Source organism: Aptenodytes forsteri, unplaced genomic scaffold (assembly GCF_000699145.1).
Source record: "Aptenodytes forsteri isolate BGI_AS27 unplaced genomic scaffold, ASM69914v1 Scaffold54, whole genome shotgun sequence".
Lineage (NCBI taxonomy): Eukaryota > Metazoa > Chordata > Aves > Sphenisciformes > Spheniscidae > Aptenodytes > Aptenodytes forsteri.
The window spans coordinates 9,875,935-9,895,636 of record NW_008796044.1 but is presented as its reverse complement, the minus strand read 5'-3'; the positions used below and the strand labels follow the sequence as shown (position 1 = coordinate 9,895,636).

Here is a 19,702-nt window from a genome sequence, read left to right as displayed (position 1 = left end):
TTTTTTTTTTTTTTTTTTTTTTTTTTTTTTTTTTTTTTTTTTTTTTTTTTTTTTTTTTTTTTTTTTTTGCGTGCAACCCTTCATCGGCTTCGAGCCGTTGGACTCTCCTGACAGTGGTAACAGGAGACCCGTTGAGTCTGGATTTTGTTTTTTCGGTTGGGTTTTTTTTTTTCTCTCTCAGCAGCAACATGCCACTTTCAAACTTTGCACAAGGCTTTGGGTTTGTTTGTTTCCCTGCTTTCAAATGACATTATGATTTTAATCAAAACGGACTGGTTTTTGGAGAAGGCCAGAGCAGACTGGGACTGGGAGGCAGAGCGGTTGGGCGGTTTATAGCAGTTCAGAAGAAGGTTTTGTAAACAAACACAGCTCAGAGGTAGAAAAGCAAATACAGTGGGTGAAATCTTGGCCTCCTCCAAAGGCGATGGCACAGCTCAATGGGGCCAGTATTTTCACATCCACACGCAACTTTTCCTCCAGCAAACACAAAACCAACAGAGACGCAGGTAATGGAGAAAACAGCTCCAAATCTGTATTATTGTTGCCTAAATAACTCGATGCTGTCAGGGGAGAGCAACAGACGTACAAGTGATGTGTGAGTACGGGGAGCAAACATCCTAATGGGTTTTCTGGCTAATGGAGTCCTCCTGCCACTGCAATCTCCCCGAGCACAGGGCAGCATCGTGGCCCCTGAGCTGGTGGCAGGAGGGCCCCCCCAAGCAGTGTCACAGCCCCCCTTGGTGCTGACCGGGGCTCCTGCACACCGAAACCTCAGAGGAACCGTGGACACGGAGGTTTAGCGTTCTGTTATCCAGATATTTTGTTTGTAAAGCCTGGGGGGAAAAATGGAAAATAGGAGAGAACTAGACAAGGTTGCAGGATTGGACCATTTGGGGCAAATAAGACAGTAAATCTCCCCAGAGGCAGCGTTACCCGAGTGAGGGCACCAGCACATGTCAGTGCTCCTCTGGCCATTTCCGCGAGTCGTGATTTCAGCGAGGAGCCCAATGCAGAGCCATCTGGGCTGTGCTGCACGTGGGACCTTTCCCAGCACGTACACACAGGCAGCGCCCTGAGCCTCTGGTCTTGCAGGTGCAAAGCCAGAAGCAGCTGCAGCAAGGAGAGCTGTCGTGCCACGCAGAGGGACACCTGAGTGACAGAAAGATAAGCTTCTCCCAGGAGGAAGAGGTGCATGCTCTTATTAAAAAGTACAAATTAAAGTCCCTCTACTTGGCTTAAGCCTGTCCCACTTATTTTCCACACCACCTAACTGCACTAAAACACATCACCAACCCGGTGCTGCTGGAGAAAGGGCCACACCATGAACCCCAAGAGAGCTCACCACGTGAACAACTCACCAAGGTGAAAAAGGGCTCCCAGAACAAACCCCCAGCCTGCATCTGGTCCAGGGTGAGGAGAAAAGTGAGGCAAGAACTGCCAAAACTGTGGGCCAGATCCTGCCAGCGCTTCCACGGCATGGGGCTGGCATAGGGAGCTCCAGTGGAGGTGGCCATCCCACTCCTCCTCAAGTCTTTCTGCTGGCCCCTGAGGGCTAAGGAAGCTGAGCTCAGAGCTGAGGATGCCTTCAGGACCTCTCAGAGCCAGGGAGATCCCTCCAGACAGGGAGAGCAACCGCACAACGGTATTCAGCATCAGAGCCATACTCCATCTACTTTTGTCCCCTCCTTACTACAGCACGGGAGCATCAGATTTAAAAAAAAAAATCAAAGGGAAAACATTAATAAATAATAATCAAGATCATCTGCAGTTTTAATGATAAGCTATTTAATGAATTATAAAGTACCTATAACTCAAAGTATGAGACTGTACATTGTCAAAACTGGCATTAAAGTGTATGGAGATAATTAAGCAATAATGACCTCCACAGAGGGCTTTTCCTGGGAATTAATGACCAGTCGGGAGGAGCTGATGGCTCAAGGCACAAGCAAGGGCCATTAACCCCAGCTGGTCATTAATAATCAGGAAATGCCCGGCACTGAGGCCGTTATTGTGAGTATATGATAAAGTAAAAGGGGAGCAATTACTGAATATCTGAATTTGGGGGCTGCTCAGAGAGGTGATCACAGAATCATAGAATCATTTAGGTTGGAAAAGACCTTTAAGATCAGCAAGTCCAACCATTAACCTAGCATTGCCAAGTCCACCACTATACCATGTCCCTAAGCACCACATCTACATGTCTTTTAAACACCTCCAGGGACTCAACCACTTCCCTGGGCAGCCTGTTCCAGTGCTTGGCAACCCTTTTGGTGAAGAAATTTTTCCTCATGTCCAATCTAAACCTCCCCGGCACAATCTCCCCTCTCCCCTCAGCCTCCTCTTCTCCAGCCTAAACAACCCCAGAGCCGCTCCTGGAGAAGAGACCAACACCCACCTCGCTACAACCTCCTTTCAGGTAGTTGTAGAGAGCAATGAGGTCTCCCCTCAGCCTCCTCTTCTCCAGCCTAAACAACCCCAGTTCCCTCAGCCGCTCCTCATAAGACTTGTTCTCCAGACCCTTCACCAGCTTCGTTGCCCTTCATTGCCCTGATGTTTGCAGGTACTCGGGTTCATGCCCGACCATCAGCCATCTCTGGTACTCCCAGAACCAGCTGCACTCAGGAGTGCACCCCTGACACAACGCACTCTGGACCCCTGACACCAGCGTTTGGGGGCTCTGCCAGCACAAACAGAGCCTGCAAGATCAAAGAGAGTAAAAGCAAAACATCCTAACAGCAACGCAAAACCAGAGGTTTTGTTTCAACCCATATATCCTCATGCTATTAGCAGCTCCACCGCCCAAATCTCAGGCTCACCTAAGCAGCACATCATGTAACGTAAGACACGCTTTTGGGACCATCACAGCCAAACCTGGTCCCTGGTGCAGCCCTGGGCACTATTTGAAGTGGAAGCCCCCCAGGCTCCACCTGAAAGCAGAAGAGCAGAACAGCCTCCTTTCAGCCCAAACCTGGAGGCATCTCTCCCCAAACTTGTTGTGACTTCAGGGGGACTTGGAGGAAGAGGAGTGTCACCTTCTGGTGGGGCAAAACAAAAGCTAATGCAAAGCTGACCCTATATGCTGGACTTGCATCCTTTCCGCCGTGTGCGGCACCGCAGCAGTAGGTTGGCACCGGCTCAGAGCCTCGGCCGGGCGCTGGAGACCCTCACTGAGGTGTCAAAGCAGAGCCCAAGGCCAAGTCTCTACCCCTCTACCATCCCTAGGAGGGCATGGAAGGATTTGGGGGGATGGACCATTGGGATAGATGCCCCGACTCCCCCCTATTGGAAACATAAGGAGGAATTAGCATGAGCTGTTTTGCTGGGGTAATGAAACCCAGCTGCCCACTGCTCCCAGCCCCACATTTCCACTGACCTCCCCTGTCCCCCTCTCCAACACCCACCGAGAAATGGGGGTTTCATACCTCTGAAAGTCCAGAGTCGCAGTTACATTTTCCCCTGGCCGGGGAAGGAGGGGAGGGGGTGTCCATCCCACAGCCCCAGCACACGGGGAGGCGGGAGCACAACGCCCACCCCCAGCAGCAGTTATCCAGCCTTGTTCTAAATAAACCCGCGGGGGAGTGAAGGGACTTGGATTTTCCACTATAGCCCCTCTGGCCATTTATTTACCCTGGTGCCATATTCTTGCACTGAAAATGCATAAATGCGCTTGGAGGTGACAATCACAGAACATCTTGCCCTGTAGGATCACAGCGTATGTACATTTTCACCTACACAAACAAATCCATGATGGTTGTAAATCCTTCCGAATTATTCTCTTTAGCGATCGGCGCTAATCATGCTGCTTGTGAGAACACAGCAGCGATGTTGGCAAAATAAAGGATCCCTTTAAGTTTCTTACAATCTGGAAAGAAACCTAGCGCAGCTCCTCAGTCACAGCATTTCTCTTTAACTGTTTACAATCGATCAGAAGAAAAAAATTAAGTATCCCACTGGCAATACAGAGTTTCCAACAATTATACATTAAGAACAGCTATTGCTTAGCAGAGGAAAATCACTACATAAGGAAAATTAGTGCTTGTTAGTACATGTAATATTCAGAATCACGAGTAGAATAAAAGCAGCAATGCAGAAACTGTTATCAGCAGAGAGAAAATTATTCAAGTATGCATTTGAGTAATTCTGCATTTTAATTTAACCCTTTGAAACATTAATCAAACCATGGCTAATTATAGGAATTAAGGAATTAAACGATGGAATCTTCTAAAAGATATTATTTAAAAGGCAGTTTATACAATTACTTGTATAGATGTTTGCTTTAAAGAGGGAGACATTTCTACTGTAATGAAAAGGGTCTTAGAAAATTAAATTAACAAGGGGGGACCAGGCTGATATGAAACTAAATTAGCATCAAATGCAAATTACAGGGTACTTAATGGTAGAAACAGGTGCAGAGCAGGTCCCTAAATGAGATAAATGAATAAAACATCCCTCTGCACAAATGTGGAAGCTGACACAAAGTCAATGATATGAATAATTCAGCAGCCTCCACACTGCTGTTGAGGTCAGCTTTCCTTGACCTTTGAAACAGGAAGTAAAATTCTGTCCAAATTTGAGCGACTGGAAATGCAGCAGTTATTTGTTGGGGGGGAGAAATGGAAAATCCAGATTAAAAGCCCAAAAATACAAAACCACGGTACGCATGTGAGAACGTGTATACATGCATATAAGATGATAAATTGAAACACTGAATAAATGTATCAGCAGAAGAAAACGTGCAGAAGTGGAAAACATCTCAAATGTTGGAGTCACGGTGGCTGCAGAATATTTGTTTCAGCCTAAAACTCTAAAACAGCGTGCGTGTGTGTGATACATGAGAGTATTTAGGTCATGGTATGATCTAAGCATGTTCGGAGCTAAATGGTTTCATCTTTCAAAAAATAATTTAGTTGTGCTAAAGGGGATATTAATAGAGTCAAAGTCATTATATTCCAGGCATTAAAGAAATCAAATCATATAAAAGTAGCTGTTCAAAGCTGAGCAATCAATCATTTTCTTTGCTATAAACTTTTTTTTAATAAAGGAACTGGAAGACTTCTTTTCTGGACTTTTTACCTAAGCTACCGATTTAGTCACTATTGCATTTCAAACATTAAAAAGTCACAATTTCAAACGTAAACCACCCTAACAACAGTTTGCAGTAAAACACAGGCTGTGCAAGGGTGCACGAGTGTGAGAGAACCCTTAAAGTAGAAATTATATAGATATGTATGTATTCAATATAGATATTTTAAATGTAAATAAACCTTAAACACAAATTCTTGTCTTCCAAAGAAAGAAAACTTTTGTCTATTAAAAAAGATAGAAATCTGGAGCAGCTACCTTAAATCCAGTGAAGTATATCCAAATTTGCATCCTTATAACTAAATGAAGAAGATTTCCGCGCCTTTCCCTATGACAAAATACTCAGCTAAAAGCGTAGGTCATATAATTTCTGACTAGACGTATGGTCCTAATTTCAAATTGAATTTGGCACTAAAACAGATTAAATAAGGTATGGCAAATAACTAATTTCTCCAAGCTGGAAAGAAAGGAAGAACATCACCCCTGCAGCTTGTCTTCTAGGGCAACGAAAGAGAAGTTATCTCTGCTCTTTCTTATGTTGTATTAACTTCTTTTTACCTGCTTACCTGCCATCTGCAGAACACGTGTCCGATATAAGGTTATCTCCTATCGGGGCTTTAATTTTATTTTCTATGTTTTAGGCAGGTGAAGCCCGGGAATGGCCCTGCAGGGATACACCTCCGCCTCGATAAAGTTTTGTGAGGAGTTAAAGCAAGCTCTGGCAGCAGCCACCCTGAAGATGCATATTAATGAGATAAACAAAAATCAGCCCCAATATTGCATAATCCCATGTGGCAAACCAAGCGCCGGTAATTTGGTGGTTGAGTTCACGACTCTGCTCCGCGCAGGGTTTGTGTGCAAAGTGGCTCCCTCCAAACGCCAGCTCTGAGAACCCAGCTGGTTCTCATTTCCAAACAACCAGTTTCTCTATCCCCAAGTGCTAAAGAAAATAATCCCAGCAATCCATGACTACACGCTTTCACAGGGACAGCAGTGAGAATTTGATTGTGGAGATAATTAAAGTCATTCCTGAAACTTCCAAGCAAAAGAAGCCAGGGGGAGGAGGGGGGCCAACGGGGACAACGATGCTCGTGTTTAAATTGAACTAAGCAACCAGTTTGGCTTGGAGAAGGGGTGGGGGGGACACTACTTTTGGGGAATTTGTTTTTCTGAAAATTCTCTCTCCTTTACTCTAATAGTTACAATATTTGCAAAGAAAATGTAATAGACTGTGGTGAGTAGGAAGATTAGAGTGAGGTTTGGAGCCTGGATGTTCCTAATTTGGCAAGAGCATCCAGAGGGAAATGCTTTTGCATTCTGGTAAACTTGAATAAAATTATGTACAGCCACTTCGATTAGAAGGGTTTAAAGGGAAATGATACCATAAAGGCAATAAAACCAACTGCTATCTGCTTCAAACACTGAAAACATCTTTTTAAAATTAATGTTTCCTGCAGCCCTGCCATGAGTTAGGTCTCAAATAATTTTAATATTAACAACACTCAAGAGCAGGTCAATCTAGAGCCAATCACACGACTGGATTAGTCCTCTACATCTTTCCAAAACAGTGGAGTAATTTGCACCACTCCAGCTGGTGTAAATCAGCAGGGTGTCCCTGGCATCAGGAGAGCTGCTCAGATCCAAGGCTCTGGCCGCACTAAAAAATAATCATAATGATGATGATTAAAAAAGAAAAAAAACCAAACGCCTTGCTCCCAGCAAAGCTAAATTGTACAACCCCCATGTCACGCGTCTACTCTGACCCTCGTCATCCTGAAATCGGTGTGAAATTCAGAGATGGAGAGAAAGAGTTTAAGGCACTTGTAATCTCTCCGTCTGCACTATCTGCCTTGAGCAGGAAGGAGGGATCCGCTCAATGAGAGCTATTCAGGGCCTCTCAATTAACCTGATTAGTTCAGCACGCTGCTCTCATGAATGACACCTTATCTTGGAAATGAAGGAAAAAAACTTCCTTCCTTCTGGAGATACAGGCGGCCCCTAAAGCCAGAGCAGCGGCGCCCATCGGGGCCGGCTCCCCCATCTCCCCGGGGAGCTGCTTTTGGGGTGGCAGGGAGGGGCAGCCCAGGTGGCCAAAGCCGGGAGGGGGTCCCCCTCTTTCAGAGCCAACCAGGCACATGATGGGATTTTCTGCAGTCGTTAACCCTTGCGGCACTGCGCAGAGCCCGGCTGGGATGCTGCCTGCAGGTAAGAGGTAGAGCAGCCGAGGGGGCGAACCCCCCGGGAACGCTGCCTTGTTTAAGTGTGTTGTAGTCTGGAACTTGTTTCATATGTGACAGATTAATGAGCGATAACTGGGTTACCATGGCAAAAAGCATTCCCAAAATTCTCTTTTGTTTCCCCGAGAACAGTCTCCCTCTTTTTTTTTTCCCCCCCCAAATCATGCCACTTTACAATAACACAAATACTAACAGCCTGTTATTCTTTCAAGTGCGGATGGCTGCGAATGTCAGCAAGGCTGACTGTTACATAAAAACCTCAAGAATTAATCAGGGAAAATAGGTGTCTCAATTACAATTATAATACCGAAAACTCAAATTTATGAATGCCCAGCCGACTTTGAAGGCATTTATTAGGAAAACTCCAATGACTTCAAAAGTATTAATGCACTAACGATGCATTAGGGCATGATGTAATAATGTTCTTGTAATTTCTGACAAATTAAGTTACCATTGTCACAGCGGGGCAATCCTTCAGAAAAAAAAAAGTTCCTCTCTCCTGCCATGCGGTATACAACAGACGACAATTCATGTACATATAATGGGGTTTGGCAAGAAGTTTTCCTCTTACACCACAGTACAGTTTATTCCATTTTTCAGAATGCCAGGACTATTACGGAGCTCACTATGCTTTAAAAAAACAAACAAACAAACAAAAAAGGTACATGTATCCTAGGGATTGTTTAGCTCCTTAGGGTAGAGGCTCTCTCTCGCTATGCCCCTGACTCAGCAGCACTCAAAGCCTGGCAGCCCAATGGAGCACAGAGACCCCTGGAGCCCAGTAGCATCAGACCATGGTGCCAACGGGCACCCAAGACTCAGAGATAAGAAAAAAACCCAAGTTTTACGGAGCTGCTTTTAGCACCTAAGAAGCCCCAGCTTGAGAAACAAATTCTGCCCCAGACCCCAGAAGAGTCCAGGATCACGCAGGGCACTCCTTTGTAATGCAGTGGGATTCCCTCGAAGGGCCAAATCCTGATCCTAGCTGTGGGGCAGCTATCACAAAACACGTGCAGGTCCTTTTCTTCTCCTGCCTGCATAACCCCCAGCGAGACGTGCCATGGGACGTGCTCCCATCTGCAGCTGAATCCCGGCCCGTGCGGGACTGTGCAAGCGCTGCAGAGGCGCATGGAGCAGACTGGAGGAGATGCTACCATCAGATCTTAATAGCTCCAAGTGTGGCTAATTTTCCTCTTCTTTTAGAGCAAAGAACTTTATAATGAATACAGAATACATTTCTCCTCTTCTTGTGTCATCCTTCTACAAAATCTGAACTAGGTAAAGTGGTTTTTAACATCCACTTATCAAAGTGACTTAACATCTGGGAAGTCAGCCAATGGTTATGTAGTGATGCAGATGCCAAAAAATCCAACTGAAAGATTATATTCAGGGAGATTACAGAGAAGACCTGACTCAACTGGGTGGAAGCGGATGGTTATCCTGGTCAGGAAAGCCTGAGAATCTCCCTGCAAAATCATGGAGAAAATGAAGGAAAATTATTATGTTTTAAACAGCTTCCTTTTAACCCATTATAGACACTGGCTGTATCCTGTACCAATAACTTTTCCAAAGGCAAATTTTGGAGTCAACAGATGAACAGTTTGGCAAAGTCCAAAAGAAGATGAACAGAAAATGATTTTCTGTCTCTGACAGTCATCGAGACACTAACAAGAGGAAGATCCTTTTTTTATTGCTAGACACTCACAGTGGGATATCAATTCTTCCTAACATTCACTTTATATAAAATTTATCCTTTCCAGGGTCACAATCATGTCACTTGGGGGTGTCTTTTTTTTTTTTTTTTAGTTAATCATCTTTGAAAAAATGACTTAAACATTCAGCTAATTGAATGATGCGATTAGCTGAAACAGTCTGCAACTCTGATTAGAAAGTCAAGGTGAGAGGAGAGCTGAGAAAATCCAAGTGTACAGCAAGCCTTTAGGACCCTGGCACTATGACACTGCAGCATCGCCTTTTTTTTTAACCCCATTTTTCATCTCTTTCTAGCCCGGCGTGGCACTGGAAGAGTTAAAGAAAACAATAAAAGAACAACTGAGTGTACAGGGTAGGATTTACTGGCATTTACTTTTAATCTATGGTCCTTTGCTCTGTGGCTTATCAGCCCTATGTCAGCCCTTTTTCCTCCTTTATATTTCATGAGGGGACCCACATGCTGGTACTGAGAGACAGAGCCCAAGTGTCTGTAAGCTTTTTGTCAGGTAAAAAGAGAAGAAAAAGGAAAGGAACAAGAGGAAAAGCAAAGCTAAGAGGCATCTATTAGATGTCACTAGGCTTTTGTATTCATGTCAATGATTCAGGATTAGAGTATTTGAAATAATCTTATTGAGAGAACTCAAAAGCCCCACAGAGGGAAAGCCTGCTCGGTAGCATATGGCAGAGCAGCGGACAATATCTTATTAAGGATGTGTTAGCTAACACCATTACTTTTTATATTACATTACTGAACTATTGTGCCTCAGCCGGTTAGCAAGATGGCATAGTTGTGGAATGCCATTTTGGACGTTACTGCGTTGTTACAAAACTGGAGAGATTTGGCCGGGCGTCCAGGCACGGCCCGGTGGGGGGGCGGCGGTGGTGAGGCTGCTCCCTCGCCCCCCGGGACCACTGGGAAGGGCAACCCGCACTTCACCGGCAACGGGCAAAACGATGTCCCCAACGTACTGGTGGCCACTCTGCTCTCGCCGTGTGTGACACCATCCTGTGCCCACCTACCCTTCCCCACCCCGCTCCCCCCCCCAGATTCGGGTCCCTGCCTTTCAGGTCTGGCCAGCTCGCCGCTGGAGGGAAAAACAGGGGTATAAAGGGTGACTCCTGCTATATCTCCAATAAAAAAATCCCGAACTATTGCCAAACTCAACTTCTTGTCAGATGAAGGGAATTTAATTTTGTTACAGTGAATGTTGTTAGTCTAAAAATCTCTCTCTGCTCTTGGACAAAAGCTTGTAATTGGAGAAATAGCTCTTTTTAAAGTTATCTTCATCTGCCTACACCTTCAGAGGCGGCAAGAAACCAAAGACAAAACAGTACTGTTCATGGCATTTCAATGATTGCCATGAAAGGGTCTATATCTGGGTCACCTTACTACTGTCCAGTATATAATTTCAGTGACTTGAAATAAAGCCTTTTAATAACTAATTTCATATAATTCACATATTAACAGCACCAGAAAATTTGTTTTCACGTTTCCTATTTCCAAACACTATTTTTAAAAAGTGGGTAGAAAATTATTCGTTCTGCTTTAAAAAAACCTCTAAAATACTGTCCTTAGCAAAAAAAGTAAACACTCATTTGATACAGTAATATATTCTGATCACAAACTACCTATGCAAAGTTGCTAATGTGACACACTGGGAACTTTGTATGGCTTTTCTGTACTTTTCCAGAACTGTTTCAGAAAAAAAACCCATGATGCTACAGGGAAAGAGAAGAATTCATACCAGTATTTACCACGACTACTACAGAGACTTGCTGCTCTCTGAGGACAGCGTTAAATCTGTTTCTAGAAAGTTATCTCAGTTGTGATTTACACAAAAACCTACAATTGTTTCTTACTCTCTTTTAACTTTATTAGTTAGATGTTGTACTAAAATTATATACTTCCAGCAAGCAGAAGTGAATTTGAATTTAGCATAGTTATTTTTGTAGGTGTGGCCAATTACTTACAAGAATACATTTCGATGGCTAGAACATGCAAACATTTATGACTACTCACAGGAAGAAAACTACTCATACACCTCAGCTTCTGCAGAATAAGTCTTGGGTTATGTTTCTACCAAATAAATGCTGGGATAGAGGTGAGATACATTTTTCATATTCAGAACAATTTTAGCTAATCTGCATTAAAAATGAGGATGATCTTTGCAAATACATTTTCCTATCGCTCTTATTCATGTGCGCATTCCCACTGCGACAGCAAATATGTGAATAAATCAGGTGTTAAGATGGGACAGTAAATTTATCCACACCAGAAACTGTGTGTACATATATATGCATACGAGAAAAAGCCAGTATTTTTTCCCCAGAAAAAAAATCCCCACTCTTGAGAAAGAGAAGAACTGGCACTGAGCTGTGTGGAGCCAGGGAGCCCACTGCGCCAAGCACATCCTCCCTGCTGCAGGACACGCTTTGAAGTAGGAGTTCATATTAAGAAATCGATAGGTATGAATAGCACATTTGAAGTTTTGTGACCAGAAACAAAGGGACAGATCACCCTGCCAGGCCCTGGGCTCCTCTTGGGACCAGACTGGTGCACTTGGACCTTTCCTGATGCTGCAGGAGGTCACTGCACAGAGGCAGCCAAACTTTTTAAAGCACCTTTAATCTCGGATGCCCGAATCCTGCCATCTCAGTGGAGCAGCAGGGCAATCCACGAGGTCTCAATTAAACCTGGGGGTGCTCCTCTGCACAAGCAAACCCATAGGGTCTTCAGGATGGATTTCTAGGAGTTCGACAAGCCAGTGCAGTCTCCTAAAATTGTTAACCCTTGCTGACCAAGACCAAGATTTTCAGAAAGAGCCCAAGGGACTTACTGACCTGCTGGCAGCCGCGGCTCTGAAAGCAGTAGGTGCAGAGCTGCTCGCCCCGGGCTCACCATCCACCCAAGGCAGAGCAGAGCTATATGGACATGGACACACTGACCTGGGGGTCTCAGGGCAGCAGGTCCAGCACATCCCACGTGTGCACTCAAGTCACTTTTCTGGGCTGACAACACAACTGGCCAAGCCCCAAAGGGCTACAGGTGAGCACTAAAGATGGTAGTCAAATGCCAAAAGCAACACAGTAGATTGGCCTTCAGTTTCCCTCATCCCCAGGACATTTAATACAAGCCTAAGTTTTTTATTCTCCGTAGAAAAACCTCAATCTCAATTTTCAAACTGCGTCAGGAGAAGCACTTCTCTTCAGGAATGGGATCATCTACCTAGCTAGAGACTACACAGCGTCTAGCACAATGAGCCTTCTTTGCAATAGGAGCCTCTGTTATATCACTATCATATTAAATAGTAATAATCAGGCATAAGATCGCAGTGAAATAAAGCCCAAAACACTAGCTGCAGATTCAAAAGGCATCACTGAGAGAAGCAAGTAACTATTAGGGTAGTGTGAAATGTTTGCAGTGAAACCCAAAACCACATAAAACTTGCCTGGTTTGGGGTTTTATAACAAACTGAAAACTCAGAACAGGTTTGCTGAGAAAATCACAAACCTGCTGAGTGAAGCTGAGACCAAATCAAGGTTTTGCATAACAGTTTTGAAATTATACAAAAATTCTTATACTTGGGGGTGGAGGAGAGAGAAATCAAACAAACAATAAGCAGGAGCTGGTTTGACCCTGATCGAGTTCACTCAACCCCAAGAGCAAAATAAATGAATTTTGAAGCAGTAGCAATATGTGCTAACCCAAATAGACTGAAACCAAGAGATTTTTGCAAGAACTCTTGCAAAGTTACCCCCAGCTCTAGCGATTTCTTCCCCAGAAAGAGGACTGACACCGCATGCATTAGGGGCGCTGGTAGAGGGGCAAGCATGTCTGACTCTCCACGTGAGAAACATCTACTGACCAGAGTCTCCCATTTATCTCACAAAGGCTCAAAATACCTTTGGTTGCCTAAGTCATGTGGGAAATGTTTTGGGTAATGCTTCTCAGATGCATCAATCACAACCAAATCATCGAGGATGTGTGTTTCGGTCCCTCCCCTCTCAGAAATGTATGGGTTCACAGGCTCCGGAAGCTTGCATGAAATGCTCGAGGCCAACTTCTGCCCGTCTGAATGCCCTGCTTAGAGGCCCTGAGGGTTTAGTCAGCACAGCCTTAAAAGACAGCCTGGGAGACATCTCCGTGCGGTGCTGTGGGCAGTCCTCTGTCACCCAGTTTCTGCTGGACTCCCTCCCCGCTGGATAAATAACTCCCATCTGGCTCTGGAAGGGGCACAGCAATGATGTGGGCACTTTCTAGTACAAGACTGAAGAGAACTGCCAAATATTCAGGCCCAGGAGCATTTCTCACCCATGTCTTGACATCTGTCAGAGAGCCATGCCTGCCCTCCTGCGTGGAAAACCCACCCAAGGACCCAGGACAGATGGGACCCGCAGCCTCCTGCAGCCCTGTCCCCAACGTGGGCAAGGGGGGAGCAGGACACCTTCCCCTGACCCCACACAGCCACGTTCACGTACCACATATGGCCAGGGGGACCAAGAACTGGGGCTCCTGCAAAGGCACCACTGCCAAAGCGCCTGGCGTCTTCTGCCACTTTGCTGTCACACCAGTGCTATGATGAGCCCATGTCCCTGTAGTGTGGCTGGCGGATCAGCTGCAGCGCTGATCCCACCCCCTGCAGCAAAGCAATCCTCAGCAGCTCCCTCCCAAGCAAAACACCCACGTCGTCCTCTTGCCGGCACCCCTCCCGAAGCTGGCCTGCTCTGCCAGCCCACCCGCATCTCTATCACCCTCCCTCTGGGCATGGAAAGCTACTGCAAAATGCATTAATCACCACATCTGCCTAACAAGTGTATTTGTGGGGAGGATGCAGTGAGTGAGATACAGTCCTGTGTGTCATTTTTCCACCTGTCTGGTATTTAGGATGAAAAGATGATCAGGCCCGTAAAATACAATCCACTATGTGATGACTTGTAAAGTGGTAAAACGGAGACATTGAAAGTCATTCACGCCTCTTTTCATGTCATTGCACAGTGAAATCCTACCCACAAACATAAAATTTTTCAGGTTAAAGGCTGAAAGATTTCAAAAACACATGTAGGTAAGTTGGCTCCCTCCCTAGCCACAGCAGCTGGGTGTACCAGGGACGGATTACAGAGAGCCCCAGTCGAGTATCCCATACAGCAGGTATCAAAAGCACACAGGCCTTTCAAACACTTGCAGCAGGTCATGCATTAAAATGTACCTTGGTGTCATCTGATAATAATGCATAAAAAATATTACGGCCTCCAATCCATGAGTTCCCACTCCTGCTCCATGGACAAGAGCTCTGATTGCACTGGAAATGCATAAGCTGCCTCTTCAAAGCCAGAGGGAGCCTCATTCCTCAGAAATTGCATCCAAAGCAGCATGTGAAGAACTTCAGTATATTGCCAGACAAGGGCCAGAAGAAACCCTAGTCATCCTCATGCTGACCTGCCACCTAAGGGCACACGGTCTCACCCGGCGAGAGCTCCAGCACAAAGCCTGTTAACTTACACCGCAGCTAAAGTTTATCTATCCAAAAGATAGACGGTCGTGAAATTTCTTAAGTAGGTCTCATCTGTATTGGTAAATCTCAGCAAAGCCGATTCCAGGTCACTGTCATCAGCCTGCTCGTCTGCTCTGGGAAGAAGCAAAATTTAGGATGGACCAGCAACTGCCAAACGGGCTGTTTTCAGCCCTTTGTCCATGCAATGTTGCACGCTAGAGGTAAACAGTACAGATCCTACACGCTGAGATTTTTCTGCCACTGTATTTGGGATTGCAGTGGTTATTCCTATTTTATCAGTCAATAGGACTCCTGTTTACTGGATGCAACCGTAAAAGGTAAAGAAGGCCCAGCAGGCACAGGTAACACCATTAAAGGTTGGTCTCGACAACGGTAAACTGGGTTTAAAAGTTTGGAACAGAATGCCGAGAGAGGAGCCTCTTTCCTGAACCAAGGAATAATATAAAGCCCCACTTTCTCCCCTATGTGACTTTTGTCATTATCATCTTTTCTGATTCTTACAAAGCAAACCTAATTAGGAAGCTCTCTCATTAGTCTTCCAGAAAAATTAGCACAGCTTATGCTAATTACTCCTGTAAAATTTAATAAACTCGTTGAAATGGGAATAGTCTAATGAGGTTTTATTTATTGAACTATAACTATAACTATAACTGTAAGGAAAAAGGTTAGGACACCAGGATATCCAGAGTGGTAATAAAACTACAATTTATTCAATTTCTTCACAGGAATTTTATTGCAAACCTTTTAAATTCAAATATGAGTTACAATTTGAAAGTTAAATCAATCCAGAATTTAATTTAATAACAGGAAGTGCTCTGTGTTTTCTTTAAGTGTGATTACAATGCAGCCCTGCCACTGCGCTTGTAGGAGGAATTGTGCGTTTGTATTGTGACAATAATACCCCTTTTAAAATGAGTTCCTGTTCATCAGAGCCTCATCTCAACACATGTAACTGGATTAGCGATAAAATATACAGGCTATGCTAAGAAGATGATTCAGACACACACAGGTTTCCAAGAAACTTCCTTGAAACGACTGCTCTATAAGCATAATAGATTTATGTTGTTCTCCAGAGAAAATTTAGATCGCTATATGAGTATAAATGTCTTTAGGTGCCTTTCACTGCTGTATCTGCTGATACTATAATAGAGCAAAGTATAAAGCAATTTTATAAAGGATAAAGTCGTGTCCTGTTTCAAACTTTTTTTAAATCCCACATTTTGATTAAATAAAAATATATGATTTAGTTTTCATATATATCTAGGGTTTGAAAAAGAACACAACACATGTAACTTTGAAGTTGCCAAACAGCCTCTTTGCCAAGTTCACTAAACCACCACAAAGATGGAGCTCTCTCTATCCCAAGTTTCTCTAGCCTCATCAAAGAGAATTAATCAATCCAAAATAGTATTCCAGCATGTAAGACGAGGATAGCATTTCCATGTAAGTACATATGTCAAAAATCCCATGGATAGATCCTACATTAAATTCTATGTTAGGTCAGAGTCTGTGGATTCGCAGGATTTGATGCAAGACTTAGATTAAATCCACAGGCAAGACTTTACCAGAGTGTAAGGCATGTGGGAGTGCTTTAGCCCAAATGGTAAATGAATTCTGTAAGCTTACATGCAAATAAAAATAGCTAAATATGGTTTTGCATATCAATTGACATAATAGTTAAAAATTGTGTGCATGGAGAAGTGACAATAGAGTACAACTAAACACATGTTCTGACTTGTGCAGGCATTTTAATGTTACAACAATTTTAAAGGACTCGTTTTAAGGTAAAAAGGCTCCATACAGACCACTTCATCCTTTCCAAACCAAAAGGGGAAAAAAAAAAAAGGTAGGATAAATGTCACAAGAAACATCACTAAAGCCACTGACTGTATAAAGCACATACTTATTTGGCCTAAATTGTTTGAACTAGCCCCGGCCAAGAAAAGGTTTTAAGTACCCTACTGGGACAGATGCGAAGCGGCAACAATAGAAGCCACACTAATGCAATCCAGGTAACACAATCCTGTTTCAAAAACACGGGGAGGGCTAATTACAGTACTGCTGAGTCAAATTTCTTATACCATTGCAACCCACAGGAACAGGTCAAAATCAAATGTTATTCAAACGACAGTCATATCAACCTTCTATATCAAAGTCACAATTTAAAACCAAGTCAAGGACTTAAAAGCTTAACCCATTCGCAAGCCAAGCGTGATTCGGTACGGGTGGTGAGGTAGGGTTTGTATTATCATCTTTAAATTATGTTTAGCTTGCATTTTAAAAATAATCTTCAGAATTGGTACCTTTTGCATCAATTTACGTAAAGACTGATAAATTGATCACTGCTAGGAAGCTAAATCTGTTTTTTTCATGTAACTGTTTTCCTCATTTTGCAGGAAGCACGTAACAGACAGCATCTCTGGCTTTCATAATTTAAAATGATTTGCAACTAGCAGTTTTGCATACTAGATAGTTAAACAAAATATTTCCGTAAACCTGCCATTAGCATCCTAACATCTCACTTTCCAGTACAATGAAAAATTCATGTGAATTTTGTAGCTTTCATGTTGCTCAAAATGCCACTCAACACCATGTTTATAGTGTTCAACTCTGCAGCATGCTTATAAAACACATCTCTATACAGATTTCACTGTGGGGTTCTCTTTTCCCCCACTTTCCCTGGTACTACCTAATGCTCACAGGGGATGAAAATATACCTAGTTAAAATAGATAGAGATACCTTCTGAGATTTAAACATTCTCAGGATTATTTATTATAGCTAATCAAAACATCTGCTATAAGCTCCCAATATACGCACTTTCTTACCAAATTCGAACAAGAACTGTAAATCTGGGAGTCTGGATGAGCACAATGCCAGGCAAGCTCTGCCATATCCCTGGCCCGCTCTCTGCGTGTGGCACCCAACACATCAAACCCTCTTCACCTTCTTTCATAAAACGGACACGCTGGCGCGGAAGACACTTTAAACTTAATATAGCAAACATTAACTCAGACAATAATGCAAGGAGAAGCACACTATTCTATGCTTTCAGCCCTATATGGAGAGAGAGTTTCCCTTCGGGGTCCCTCTGTTCACAGGTTAGTGCGAGGGTATTGCTTTCCCCAGCTGATGACAGACACTTTCAGTACTTCATGGCCATTTAACTCTGCTAGAGTAATGCTGCATAATAACCTGGTTATCGCACATGGCTTTGTACAATGAGTTTGGACAATTAAAATGTAAAAATGACTATTTGGCTACCATTTTGCATAATTTGCAAGCACAGAAACTACGCGTGGCTCGGAAAAACTAAAATAGATGTATTGTACTACAGTGATTTACTCGGTGATGTCAGATTAGCAATATGGATCTGTTTAAAAACACAATAATTAAGACAGGCAAAAATGAATTAATCAACTGACAATACAGTCAAAATAGTATTCCAACCAAAGAAAATAACAGGAGAAAAAACCTTACTTTGCAGATCTTTTTTTTTAACTGTTTTTATGCATAAATAAAAACCTTAAAATGTAGATGGATTGCATCCAACAGAACTACTGTAGCTAAAAGTGATAATGATTCAAACATTTTTCAAATAAAAGTTAAATATTTATAAGCACCCAACCACATTTCATAAATCACAAACTATTATTATTTTATTCCTGAAGCTTCCCTGGCACAGCATGTGAATTGAGCCACAGAAAGTCAGAAAGAAAAATCTCCTCTTTATGCACATGAATCAGTTACAAGAAGCGGAGCCCTCCAAAGAGCAGGTCGCTCCGTTATCCTCCATATGGCCCTTCCGTGGCGATCGCAATTGCAAAGCACAACTAATTTGGTATCAAAAACAAAATTTCATCCGTATATACTCCTAATTCTTCCCCACTAGCAACACAGGGCAGGTGTTTCATTATAATGAGGAGGGGGAGAAAAAAAAAATGGAAGGAAACAATAGCAGTCCTTACCTGTCAATTATCACTGGATCTGATGGAGTCTCATTTCTGTTGCCACAGCTTTTCTTGTCACAACAGCGGCTACAGAGCAAAAGTGAAAGGATTTAGTGCGACCATTACACTGTAAAATCATCATTACGAACATGGTAGGTTCAAATTGCTGGCTAGAGTTACCGCTCCGTCCCTGCCTGGAAATCAGTCAAATGTAGTGGGTCACATATGGGTTAATTACTATGTTTAACTTCTTGCACAGCTGGTTAGCAACGGCAAATATAAAAAGAGAGGGGGTTTGCCCCTTTCACAAATAATAATTCAAGGATCACCCGAAACAGGGAGACCTGCTTATTTGTAGCCTCTTTTCCATAGGGTTTAACAGTTGTCCCGCATACGCTTGCACACAAAATAAGGCAGCTTTTTCCCCGCTGAGCCTGGTTTTTACATTTGCTTAACGCTTATGTTACACGTCCACAAGATATTCCTGCTTCTCCACAGAGCCAAATTCTCAGCTACTGGGAAACCTCCCCACGAAATCTGAAAGCACAATTATTCTCCCTCTAAGAAACACTGTTGTTAATGGGGGAGCCAAAATGCAAGCGCCATCGGCAGCGGCGTTTTTATGCTCGAGCGTGCCTGTTTCCCCAAGTTTTCTGAGCATGTTAATGATTGCTAATGCCACGGAGAGCACAGCTCCAGCGGCTGGTGCCCTGCGTCAGGTCAGATACAAAGCAGGCATGTGAAATATAAGCTCCGTCTCCCAAAGCACTGCTCCATCGCTGACCTCGAGGCTGGGATTCTTTTGAACTAAGGTGGCTCATTGTTTCCTAAGAGAAGTTAAATCGTTGTTTGTGATGATTCCTTGTCAGGGGTTATTGTCCATTAGGAGCCACAAATATATTGCAGGTAAGCTCACAGCAATATACGCGATTCTGCTCAGGGTGGGAATCCCTCGTGGTGCATCTAGAGCTGTGGCCAAGTGATGGGGGGGCTGCCCACAGGAGCCCTGCTCTCCCCAGCAGCCCGTCTAAACCCACAAGACCGAGTCACAGCTACGTAGGTGAGCAAAGCCTCAGGCTTTCACCCACCCGCTCACCCCAGGGAGGAAACACCCATCTAGCAAGGAAAGCTCCTATTTGGTGACATCCCTTGACAGAAAATTCCGCACTGAAGTCAAGGCTCCAAGCAATAAAAAAAAAAAACCCAACA

General features: G+C 43.7%; 1 protein-coding gene across 1 annotated transcript in view; it reads right to left on the bottom strand.

Moving 5' to 3' along the window:
• The window catches only part of EBF1 (early B-cell factor 1), a 275,941-nt gene that overhangs the window by 249,870 nt on the left and 6,369 nt on the right, over window positions 1-19,702 (bottom strand). The window contains exon 2 of the mRNA XM_019473872.1: window positions 18,512-18,580. Coding sequence (XP_019329417.1) covers window positions 18,512-18,580 — 69 coding nt within the window. The remainder of the gene's footprint in view (window positions 1-18,511; window positions 18,581-19,702) is intronic.